General features: G+C 33.3%; 1 protein-coding gene across 2 annotated transcripts in view; it reads left to right on the top strand.

The window, feature by feature from the left end:
* The window catches only part of Cbp53E (Calbindin 53E), a 319,445-nt gene that overhangs the window by 105,597 nt on the left and 200,292 nt on the right, over nt 1–13,556 (top strand). For both annotated transcript variants that reach the window (XM_085960956.1, XM_085960955.1), the window contains exon 4: nt 12,794–12,879. In XM_085960956.1, the coding sequence (XP_085817082.1) occupies nt 12,794–12,879 (86 nt within the window). The remainder of the gene's footprint in view (nt 1–12,793; nt 12,880–13,556) is intronic.

Raw genomic sequence — 13,556 nt, forward strand, 5'->3', positions numbered from 1 at the left:
CCCCAGGCTAGAGCCCTGTCAGCCCTCCCCAGCCATGACCTACACCACTCCGGAATTCGGGTGGACACCGAGAATTTTTTGACAGTTCCCTTAGGTATTGGGTTTCTAAAAAACCTGACATTAGTGTTTCGAAATTTTCGTGTTAGAAATTAAAATCTAAGAAATTTTTCTAAAAAGGGTGCTGGAGAATTATTAAAAATCATATTTTTGCCATGTTTTTATTTGACTAAGCCCAAAGGTATAGTTTATTGGCTTTCAATGTCAATGTTCAAAATCATTCTGATAATTTTCATGTTTGTGAGGTGCCAGGGTCCCTTGCCGCCCCCCCCCCCCTGGGTACGCCACTGGTGTACACCACTCCGGAATTCGGGTGGACACCGAGAATTTTTTGACATTTCCATTAGAGATTGAGTTTCTAAAAAAAACCCGACATTAGTGTTTCTAAATTTTTGTGTTAGAAATTAAAATCTAAGAAATTTTTCTAAAGAGGGTGCTGGAGAATTTCAAATCATTTTTTTGCCGTGTTATTATTTGTCTAATCTATTGGCTTTCAATTTCAATGTTTTTGGGGGGGGCAAGGCCCCATGCCCCCCCCCCCTGGGTGCGCCACTGGATCATAGTAGTTTCTTTAGATTAAATAATAATGTAAATTATTGAAATATACATTGTATATTGTAGCAATCGTTAATATCATCATCGATTTCAATGTGTTTAAAATGTACCAGATTATTTTATTTAATTTGATATTAAATATAATGAAACATTATTAATTAATTTGCTTTTAAATCTGCTTTTTGATCTCACTTTTCTCGATGAAAGATATAAAATAATGTTTTTTGTTTATGAAGTTACTTCAAAAACAGTTTCGCAACAATAATTAACACATGTTTAAAAAATCAATCAATCATTCTGAAAGATTGCTTACAGAATTCATTATGTTGTAATTTACATGAGTAAACCGATCTTTTAATGAATAAATTTATAATTAAATTTGCAGTCTACATATTAATGTATCGACTAACATAGTTCAAACGAAATAATACACTATGAAAAACAATATGTGTACGAAAGGAGGAGAGTGATAGGTACATTTAAAATCACTATTTTTGAAGAGTGCCAAATAAAGAAGATCTAATTTTGGACCATTTTCTGTGAATCCGTTTTAGTGAAATTTTCTATTATTTAAAAGGCTCGCCTTCTTTCTCATTTCTGTTAATTTGAAATATTAAAATAATTTGTAATATTCAAATAATTTGTAATATTCAAGCTATGTCTACATTATTTTTTTACGTCTTCATCTTCCGGTTAGCTCGTTAGCTCCTTTAAATTCTGGTTTTTAACACGGAATAGTTTTGCGCATGCCTTAGTTATTGTCTACACTTGTGCATGCGTCAAATAGTTTTCAATTTTTCATGAGAAGCAGTGTTGCCACCTTTATAAATGTTGATTAACACAATCACTGCTGACCTTTTAATTACCACATTTAAATAACACGTCAATTATATCTAATGGCCAACTACTCCAAACGTGCCAGTCGCGGTGTTAGCACTAAATGAGAAAGATGTAAAAAATATAGTATTTCTGAAAAAAGCTAGAGTACCTACTCAAAATACTTGTTTTGAATCCTTCAAAATGATCGCAGTTTTAGATTATTTGGCGTAAAATTATAGTGTAATTTACAATATTACATTTTCGTGGAACCATTCGGTTGACAATACTGACGATATGTTGAACAGAAATCTAATACTAATGGAACTACATACGCTAACACTTTCATGACGAAAAACGGCCATCTTCAAACTGGTTTGAGGCAGGTCAATGCGCACGCTACGCATGCCCTGTGAACCTGTGATGCATTCCTCTAGCGAACGAAAGAATGCTTGAATTTAGATATAGCTATAAATTGACCTATCTCTTTTTTAGTTGTGTACCTACACAGAAATATTCTGTATGACTGGTGGTAATGTTACAATTATTATAAAAATAGCATGTCTACTAATTTAGACATACATACTTATTCATACGGATAAAGTAAAGTATTCGTACCTATCAAATATATTCCAAATAAAGAGTTTAGTAGATGTAGCAAGACATATTAAGCCTCTATGTAAAAATCTGGCATGAAGGGGTTACTCCCCCCTTCTTACCCATATAAGGTGTCTAAATATACTTGCTTCATTATTGCAAAATTGAATAGTTATTAGTTTATTGTCTATATGTCATAGGGGACGTCATCGATAATATTTCACACAATATTACCGAGCGGTGGTAAGAAAATTGGTAGTAGATGGGTATATCGCTCAACTTAACTTAAATTAACATTTTTTATCTGAAATTTTGAAGAATTATTTTAACAGTTTACATAATAATGAAAATGAGTAATTACATTTTTCGTAATCTTTAAGAAAAGTATATAAAAAACTCTTTATATTATATAAGTATATTAGTTTAGTTTTTTTTTACCGAACTCTGTAACATGGGCAGCCGTAATTGAAATTATTAATTAGAAAACTATTAAAAATAAAAATATTTTCTTAATATTATTGAAATATCAATATTAAAAGTTAGTTTTAAGAGGCGAGCGAAAGAAGTTGCCTGCCAGGCGAATTTCAATCTAAAATCACCATTATTCCAAAACGACATGAAGCTGCCAAACGTTTGCTTATCATCGCTAGAAGCGTGACAATACGGCGTGATTTATGGTTTCCTGAAATTACTCTCTCCAACTGTTCCTATTCAAAATACCCTCTTACAAATTCAGTAGGTACCTAATCAAGCAAACGACAGTTATCAATTATAATAGCCAGTGGATTTTCGGTCCACTTCTTGTCCTGCGCCGTTCATGCGGTAACAAGCAATCTTAATTTTTATAATTTGACTATTAGAGTCTATGTACTTACAGACCGAAGAGTTAATGTCCAGGTTTTCAAAGTGTAACCGAGCACAGGCTTTACAAATAAATATCGTGTGAAGCGTGCTTTTGGTTCATTTCGGTATGACCATTATGACTTTTTTATGTATATTAAATATATATATATATATATATATATATATTATTTATAACACTACAACATGCCAAGAGGCCTAATGACAGTAGTGCAGTGAAACAGTAGTGTATTTAGTAATATAAGTGAAACAATCACAAACACCCAGGATTTGAGAAAATCACATCGATATATTATTATTGTGACCTCACCGGGATTAAACCCGGAACTCTCGGATGAAAGACTAGCACCTTTTACTCACTGCACCACGATAGTCCTAAACCAGTTCAGTTCTGTTATTTAATAAAATACTTCGAGACATTATTTAATTTTTAAATGAATGGTTCTGGAATGAATACAGTGATTTAAAAATCTAGATTCCACAATTTTATTAAAAATTAATTAGCCTATACGTGGCTCCTTCTGCATTGCAAACTGTTAAACAATCTTTGAGACTACTGGTCGGACACGATGGAAAGAAGAATGTAGTTTTTAAAAATGTATTTCAGCTACAGTGTACTAAAAAATAAAGAATGTCCATATTCTATTGCAAGTAAGCAAATTATCTGTTAAATTATTATTTCGAAAATAGCTACACATTCCTAAATCATAAATAATACCGAGAAAATATATCAGAAAGCAGGAACATAAAAAGATAAAAATATAGACATCGAGCATATTACTAAAATGCATACTGAAAAGCCACGTTAAATAAACATACATTTTTCCTTGAATGTCTCTTCGTTCGTTTATTTACATGTTCTGAAAGTTTGCGTTCCTGGTACCATAATATAGTAAATCAAATCACACAAAGTGATCGATAGATCGATGTTGTCCAGTTGAGTATTGCTTATTTCAGATTTAAGTACTGGTTTGGTATCATAAGTCTCACCGGTGTCACAAGATTGCATAATATCGTATTTAGATTAATTTAAATTAGATGTTCGATTATCAAAATATGTATTATAAATTAATTGTTTATTGTCAGGCATTCGTAGGGCCAGGGGGATATAAATAACGAATAATTTATATTTTCAATTAACATTCTCTTAAATACTTATTGAAAAAATAACAATTATAATACGATCTAAGGTTAAGGCCATACCTTAGTTGAGACACGGTCTAAAAAGATCGTCGCTAGGCGATGCGCGGATTGCGGGTCGCGGGTGCAAATGCGGCATGTCAAACCAAATATAATGTGTCTTATAAATCCAACATGTGTCCATTTAATGTTTCCATTTAATCAGTAACAATAATAATATATTCATTGACATGTTTTCTTTTTAAAGTAAATGGGTAACGTTTTAAGTCATCTTTACATGATTTAAGAATTATTACGGCCGTCGCCATCACGAAGCAAAATGAGGTGTTTCCAGCTCTACATTCTCTCTCCGAATGGGAGCGAGTGCAAAATTTCGTCGCGCCTATGGTTGAAAAGGCAACTAACTAATTCAACGTATCGTGAATTGATCGCTAAAAGATTCATTTAACGATAAACGACAGTATTTAATCGCCGACAATAACATAATTTCATTCAATTAGTATACAAATATAACAACATTATTATCTAAAAAAATTAAAAGAGAAATCTTTCTTATTATCCAAATCAGTATACCTACATACAATGGATTTTTTTGTTATATTTGAAACTCCATCCCGTTCATGTTCAGATTAATTGTAAACCAATTGAATAGCTCAATTGTAATGTAGACAACTTCAAAATACAATGCACCAGTCTGTAAGATACGCTTTTCAATCGAATTTCTTTCCGAACGAACGGTGCTCTTCCATTTTCAAATCTCGCAATGGAAATAAAATATATTGAGCTGAAAACGAACGAAGCGAAAAGCGATGCCCGTTCCCGCCTTTTATAATGTTAGAGCAAAATTTTATGTTTGAATCTCAGCTTATAATCTTTCTAGAATTTATGGCTACTGAATGGTAAGCACGGTTTCATTAATAATTTACGCATTTTTAATTGCTAATTTTATTAAATCATCATAATTTATACGTTGTGGTAAAAAATGTACCATACTATAGCCCCGTAGATTAACATACCTACATACTTATATTATTATAACAGAAATTAATGAAATAATTATATTTAAAAATGAACAATACACGAGAGATAAAACACAAATTTATAAATATGGAAAAATAGTAAAATAGGTATGGAGTTAAAATAAATTTGTAGAATTTAATAATAAATTATTATTACCTAATCAAATGGTCGAAAAATGGAATTATATATTACGTTACGTAACGAAATACACTAAATAGCAATTTTTGAAATGTTCTTTTATGATATGTAATATTATGTATTCAAATATAGAATTCAGCCGATGATAATTTTATTATCATTTTTTACTAATGGTCGAAACAGACACAATGACGATCAGCCACAAATATGCCGAAAAACCCGTTTCTTATGTTGGCGTCATAGATGTATTAAACATAGGCGTCCTGTGTCACAGAGTTTAAATACGATGTCATAGATGTCATATAATATGTATTTATAATATGTCGGAATGGCATAGATATGATATAAAACGCCCTTAGCATAACATGTGCCAGATCGTCATTGTGTCTGTTCCAACCTTAATTGGCCCTGACCATAGACAAACACCGATTACGTTTCATTGTTCGCAGAAAAAAATGTTGTAAGTAGATATCAGCTGGCGACTGGCATCCTTACATGATCTACATTTTTATTATGGAAAATTTTAGTTTTATCTCTTCTGTTTCATTAAAGCCTGTCAACTATCGATGCATTTTCCGTGTTATTCCGGGAGAATTATTGAGCATAACAGCGTGGAGGTACAATAAACCAGCCCATGTCTCATTATATTGGACGCTAAATCACGCCTCGGTTCCTCTTGCTTCTTGCAGAGTCATATTTCTTGGTTAATCTTGTTCGCTATAAATTTCAGTCGAAGACAAAGATTCCTCCCCGAACTTGGTTTAGCTAACGTGAAATTTCCTTTATCATTTCGCTTGGCTTTTTTAGCGATTTCGTGGTTAAAATGGTTTCACTACAATATATTTTCGCATGTGGTGTGACGAATGTGATATGTGATATATAAATTTAAAACAATATAATATATAAAGAATTACTAATTTAAATAGATAATTTAAGAAGATTATTATTCAAATTCTTTTATTTTGGGATAGTTATTTATTATTAGATTAAATTTTATTTGATCCACCGTGTACTGCTGAAAGCCGGTTATATTTAGCGTAAAATAATAAATAAATAATAATAGAAAATTGCTTTATGGAATTTGTATACAATAATGAACATGCTGCAGATTGACACGAAACAGCAATTATGAATTCAATTTGAAATTTCACCGAGGGCTTATATTGTTAATTATGACGTTACATCGTGTATACTTACAAATCCGTCAAAGTATATTGACATTTCGTTTGGATATCGAAGTATTCAGTCTCGAGGTTCAGGGGAGGACAATGACACTGGCGGTTAGAAGAAATCTTTTACATTAATATCATGACAATTATTTCGTATTTCAAAAGAGTATTCTATATTATGACATATTTGTGGTACTGAAATCGAGCGAGTCAACAACTACGTCTATCTCCGACAACAAGGTATGCATGGCAAGATTGCTCGCAGAACCAAACTGGCATGAAATGCCTTTAGGTGACCTCCCACTCTATCTTAAGCATAAAGTGTTCAACCAATGTATGCTACCACTGCTCACGCATGCGTATGAAATATTCTACTCTTAATGTAATAGAAATCCAAAAACGAACAGTAGCGCAAAGCGGCATGGAAAGATGCATGTTAAGCATAACTTGGAAAGATCACACTATCAACCAATGGATAAGGAGGCAGACAAAAGTACACGATGTGATAAAGGACATCAAGCAGATAATATTACAATGGGGTGGGCATGACGCTCAGGAAGTGGACTACCACTGGACAAATAATGTAACACAGTGGTACATACACTGGTATAATCTTAAAATCCGCTGAATATACGAACTCATAAAGTTCGGTGGATGTTCGTAGCAGCGAAGAACTAGGAACTAAAAAGAGTATAAAAAGTTATGGGCGGGGGGCTTCATCCAGCAATGAATTGACCACGGCTGATGATGATTATTATTATTATGACGTATTTTTTGTGATAATTTTTAATGAAAAATATTATCGTGAATCAAAACATCGGCTCCAGAGTCCAGAGTGATGACGGTCCTCAATCGTGAGGTCCGTGAGGAGCATTACTTATTACTATTATGTCATAAACACATTAGGGGCAAGTCGTGTACCTTTGGAAGCTTTTACCTTTGGACAAAGTCGCTAACTATTGCAATACGCAACCTAAAAATCCCCCAAAAATACGTATGCATGCTATTTATGTCACTCAGCAACACTCACCTATCAAATAAACGATAAAGCATATTGTGTTGTGTTTTACATTCACCGTAAAAAAATCAACAAAAAAAATATTTTTTACACTATTTTTGAGAAGTTTTAATTATACTTAATAGCATGTTACAAATGATATTTTATCTAACATATTTATAACGAAAGAACTGCTCTTCTTGGTCAGAATGTTCTTATTAGTCATTTATAATCTCAAGATTACGTGTATTGTATTCTGTAATTTTAGTATGGTACTTGTACCTGTGGATTTTTTTTACGTGTACCTGTGGATGCGTTAAAAGGTACACGGTATATGTTCCATTGGTACACGACTGGTGAATAAAAGTAATTTACAATTTTATTGTTATTTAGAAGAAGCAAATGAGAACTAAAAAGAAAGGATGTTACTGTTGACGACATTAAAAAAGTCGTTAATGAGGTAATCCAAGGAAGAACATTACGATAATGTGCAGCAAAATAGGTACGTTAAACAAAAAAATAAGTGCTACAACGGATTATTTAAGAGCATACATAAGTGAAACGGCAAATAATTTTCAACAGTAGGTGGAACGAAATTTCGCAGTCGTCGCCAATCGGAGACTGAGAGTCGAGGTGTGAGCACGTAAATTTGTTTTGTGATGGCATCGGAGGAATATATTCTTAAATCGTGTAAAGCTGACTAAAAACGTTCCGCATGTACTTGAAAAAGAAAAGGTGTCAATGAATATACTATTATTATTACGAATATAATAATAAACATAACATTAAATAGACGCATGTTGAATTTTTAGGACAAATTATATTTCGTTCGGCTTGCGTCATTTGCACAATCCGTGCATCGCCTAGTCACGATCTTCTTAGACCATGCCTCAGCTGAAGTACAGCCTTCATTTTGGTTTAAATATAATGACAGTAAATAAGTTCGCGTTTCAATTTGCAATTGTTAAAAACAAAATAAAATCCACAGGTATGGGTCCCTATAGAAATCGTAGCCAAAGAATGGTTCTATGGTTTCAGAAAAAGATGGTCTGACTTATCACTCAGAAAGCCAGAACCAATGAAATCAACGAGAGCAACGAGCTTTAACAAAAAATCTTTGTCTTTTTCAGTAAATATATGGATATAATAAATCGATATCATTTTCTTCAGGATTTCTTTTCTTCACTCTGTGGAGGCCCATATGATCTTATTAAGATCGGACATGGTCGGAAAAAAATCATATTATATATTTATGATATGGCAGCCTTAATTATTGGTAAAGGTTACTTGAAATCATTATACACCAGAGAATACTGCAGCTGGTTTCAGGTCACGCGTAATTTAAAAATTGTAAAAAAATAAAGTACCTACATGTAATCAGATTATCAAGAATCGTGCAACAAAGGAAATACACAAACAAAAATGAACCTCTACAGTACTTACCCACCTACCAAAAATACTATTTTACAACGTTTTTTAGGTCGTATTCTTATTTGTCCGGTGGTTGTTTATCCAGTACAAATCTTGCAATCGATTTTTAATTAACTTCCCGACTAGCTAGACATTTGAAACTTTTAGAATATATCAGAACACGATGCCAATGCATTCTTTTAATAATTTTAGCCATCTTTAAGTAGAATTGAATTCATTTTCAGTTAATTCTGTTTTGTATGAAAAGTTATTTCGGAAGAAATCCGTAATCCAATCCACTATTATTGGTTGCTAGGGGTCTGGGGTCCTAGCAACTAAATTATTAACATATTGTACGTGCGTTACTATGGAAATCAATATGAAATGTCAAAATGATATTTCAGTATTATTTCTATCAAGTACAATTTTTTTTGATCGTTTAAGCTAGTCAAGTCAAGTTTATATGATTGAACAGAAAATTTAAAAACGTTGTATATAAAAAGTTCTTTTTATCTTGTAATTATATTAAGTCATGTCCCTGGCAACAATCGAAATTCTAGCATCGGTCTTTGTCAGTAGGTATCTTACGATTGATTTTAATATTATACGAAAAAAGTGTTAGGTAAGTACCTATTTGCGTTGTGTATACAGAGTATTTTCATTGAAAGTGTATACTGTTCGTAAGAAGCAACTTTTAGTCGTATAATTCACTCTTTTTTTAAATTTATATATCCCTTTTGGTACGGGTTAATGGAGGCTATTTCCCGAACTGAAGGAAATGGTGCGGAATGCTCACTCCTCCATTTTATGTAGTTTGCTCCGGCTGCCGCCAGATGGTGCGCGCGCGTCTGACGCGATAACCAACGACAAGAAATTGTTATATATATATTATATTATGTTTTCCCGCTGCTTTTTGACGTTTACGATGCGACTTTGCTGTCTACGTGCGTATCACGCGGTTGTGATTTTCATTAGATGGAAAATACTCATGTTATAAATAAAGAAAACAGCGGAAAACCAAATCAGAGAATCAAATTTATACATGGCAACATCGCCGCCAAGCTTCATGGGTTTCGCTTAATCGAAGATGGGCCGGGTTGTACCTGCGGGCATGACCAACAAGACGTTGAAAACGTCCTCTGGGATTGCCCGTTTATGGAATCCAAACGAGCGGAGCTGTTTGCCAGGGTCCGTCCTCATACGGGCCCAATTGGCCAGGCGGACCTGATTGCAACAGAGGCCAATTGTGCGGCATTTGAAAAATTAGCAGCGTCGTATGGGGGAGCGGGATAATCCCGACTCCTCCGTAGAATCAGATTAAAATCTTTCGCATCAGCATCACTCACTTTCTCACTTTCTTTCTAAAGTCAGTCTTAAGTACCGAGGTGCATGGTTGCAACCGGTCCCGTGCGGCTTCGTTCGGGAGGAAATGTGAGCAAATAAATATGCATTATGTCGCAATTCAGCGCTGTGGAAGGCGGCCGTGTATAATTCACGGCTGTACAGACACGGCGGGTGGTGGATTTTTGTGTTTTTCACATAGTTTAGACTTGCCGACCGGGTTTTATCTTTTGGCCTCTTCAGTCTTTATGAGGACTTACGTTCTCATACTTGTCTGATAACTGAATTACTTACATCCCATATGTCAGGGGTGGCGAACCTATGGCACGCGAGATGATTTTGCATGGCACGCGAATGTTTTGTGTTGAAAGAAAAAAAAACAGATAAGTATATAATTTAATAGATATTTTTTTACAAAAAGTTTTATAAGTACATAAGTACCTACCAAAATGTATATTACTTATATAATATTAAAAATGCGTATTTTATTCGCTATTTAATAATATTTTTACCAATAATATTTATCAATCGATGCGTAAAGGGAAACGACGAAATTCATGCATACATGTCAGATACCATTGTATAAAAAAATAACAGAAAGCTGATACTCTTGAAGAATAAGCATTATAATTAATTTAAATTGCATAGATAGGTCCTTAGGGTTTATGCGTCACACATAATGATATTATGGCACTGACCTCATCAGGCGCGAACGTCTGATTTTGATAGATTTACAATCATTTTACAATGCTTGAGACCACTGTATCGAGAGGATGGCTCATCTGATTCGAGAAATTTGTGCGTTAATATCTAAGTAGGTAGGTATTATAGTAATAATACTCAAGAACTCAATTGCTTATAATTTTTGAACCTTTTTAATAGAATTCTTATAACTATTCCTTCATTTTCGCCCTACTCGAACTACTCGAAAAACTGCTCGGCACGTCAGACAGTCAAAAAATAATATTTGGGAAATTTTGGCACGTGAACGTAAAAAGGTTCACCATCCTTGCCATATGTAGATAAGTATACATAAAGGACACAGGTACCGACAGGTGAAAATATTAGTCACTAAAACTAGTTGCGGTTTTAGAAACGTGAAAGCATGGTACGCTTACAGGTCTATAGGAGAAAATTTTGCCAAGTAAAAATACAGTTCGTTAGTCATTTGATGTTAATGCATTGTTAATAAAATGTTTCCATGATTAAAAAAAGTTTAATTGATTTTTTACACCCAGGTCCTATATGGAAAAACAAATATTTTTAAGGCGTTCATAGTTTCTGACGAAGCCGCTGTCTCACCTGCATCATATCAATCTGCGATTGGCTAACATCTTAATAATGGATAAGAAAAAAATCTCATTCAAGTTAGAGTTTTCAATCAATTTCCATCAAGTAATAGTAGATAATAAGTAAAATATGATACGTTTCTTACATCAAGTAAGTGAAAAAGATCTTATTGAATTTGTGTGTAGTTTTAATCTATTTAAGTAGGTATTGCGTTAGGTCAGGGGTCGGCAAATCGTGGTTCGCGAGCCACATTCGGCTCTTTGGGTATTGGCGTGCGGCTCTGCCAAATTCCCAATTCACAATTTTTACAAAAACTTTTGCAAAATTCACAGGTTTTATTTTCTGTCATTATTTGTACACTCATTATATTATAATAACATTATCTCGAGAATAATTTTTCCTCCGTGATGGTTGATGCCAAAAGGTATGATTAATGTTGTTTTAAATCCGCCCACTGAAAAAGTCAACAAATTAAATTTTTCTCCATTTGATATTGAGACGAGCACTTTTGAAATACAATTTTATTGCTCGATTTAACAAGCAAAGTGTTATGGAGCTCCAAATTTGTAGGTCTTGCCACCAAAATTGAGGATTTGGAGAGAGAGAAATGCAATTGAATTTCACAACACAAGTAGAGTGCTCTAAAAGATCTACATAAGATAGATACTACGATTTTTAATAAGTACATGGAATAGCTTTTCGAATTCATATCGAGTCTACATAATATGTATGTGAACAATATAAATAGCATTTAAATAACCGATGAGAATTTGGAGTCGTGCCTGAAATTAAAAACTACAAGTTACATACCAAACATACAGAAACTCTCAAAAGAAATGCAAGGAAGGCTATTGTTCACATTAGTTTTAAGGAAGGTGTGAAAATTATGTGTAATTCATATTCTGTAAAAAATATATTTATAATTTCAACAATAAAAAACATATAAATTTCGTTAGTTTTATTCGGGAAATCTTCTTTACTTAATACCTAATAAATAAACAATTATTACATGTAATTAATTCACTTAAATATATCATATTTATAAAAATATATGACTCTCGAATTTTTTTTTTAACCGTTCTGCTACTCATCTTTGGCTCATTTGATCCAAGAGTTTGCTGATCCCTGCGTTAGGTATAGGCATTTATTCTGATTCATTCGCTGTATTTGCTACGCGAATTCTATTCTTCCGTATATATCAACATCGGTTATATTTCGAATTCAATATTGGACCTCGATTAACTCAAAATTAATAAATCACAGTTTACGTTATATCAGAATCGGGGTGACGATTTGTTGTTGGTGTGGTTGATTTGATTGACGTGATAGTCATCATTGAACGTGGAAATTAAAAAAATATATTAGTGATATACTATCTAATGTTGGTCATTTTTTGTTGCAGGAAACGGTTATATCGAAGGAACTGAATTGGATGGATTTCTTCGGGAATTCGTTTCCAGTGCCAACGTTACAGATATCAGTCCAGAGGTAAGAATAATAATACCGTATTAACACGCCATAATTCTCGAATTCTAAAATTTAACGAATTAAGTGCTCGAAATGCAGCGCTTGAAATGGAAAATTTTACAAACTGGAGCGCACGATAATTTTACGAAAATATTAACCTAGTTAGGTATCTAATTTTATGTGTATTTTATATGACCTATTTAGTTCAGACGGTCAAATTATTTTTTTTCACGAGACGGAGTGATAGTTTTGAGGATCTTATGAACCGGGACGGCGCTCCGGTTCATTCCTAGACCTGTCGAAATGTGATATCCAAATAGAGACAGAAACAATTAAAATTTCACGAATCGTTACCTCAAACCGGTTTACGTATATACCCACAATCTGAGCTCTGATAACGTATTTGGATGTATGACAATGTTATTATTTGTCCATAGTAAAATTAGTAGTATTTATTTTGTGTACAAATATAATTGGAAATGTGGAAAGCATTGAATTACTATATTTTGAGATAGGCCTTTAGAATTCGCATAAATTTGATGCGTACACAATAATTTCTATCAGTTCAAAACGTATTCGGAGCCATTCATTGGTTGACGTAGTGATACAACGATGAGCAGCCGATTAGGTTTCAAAAAATCCAACCTTATTGGTGGAAAATATCCAAGACTTTGTTATAAAAATAAATGAATCTATGA

The sequence above is a fragment of the Rhyacophila brunnea genome, unplaced genomic scaffold (assembly GCF_057557595.1).
Source record: "Rhyacophila brunnea isolate RB1 unplaced genomic scaffold, BYU_Rbru_1.0 scaffold_12, whole genome shotgun sequence".
Lineage (NCBI taxonomy): Eukaryota > Metazoa > Arthropoda > Insecta > Trichoptera > Rhyacophilidae > Rhyacophila > Rhyacophila brunnea.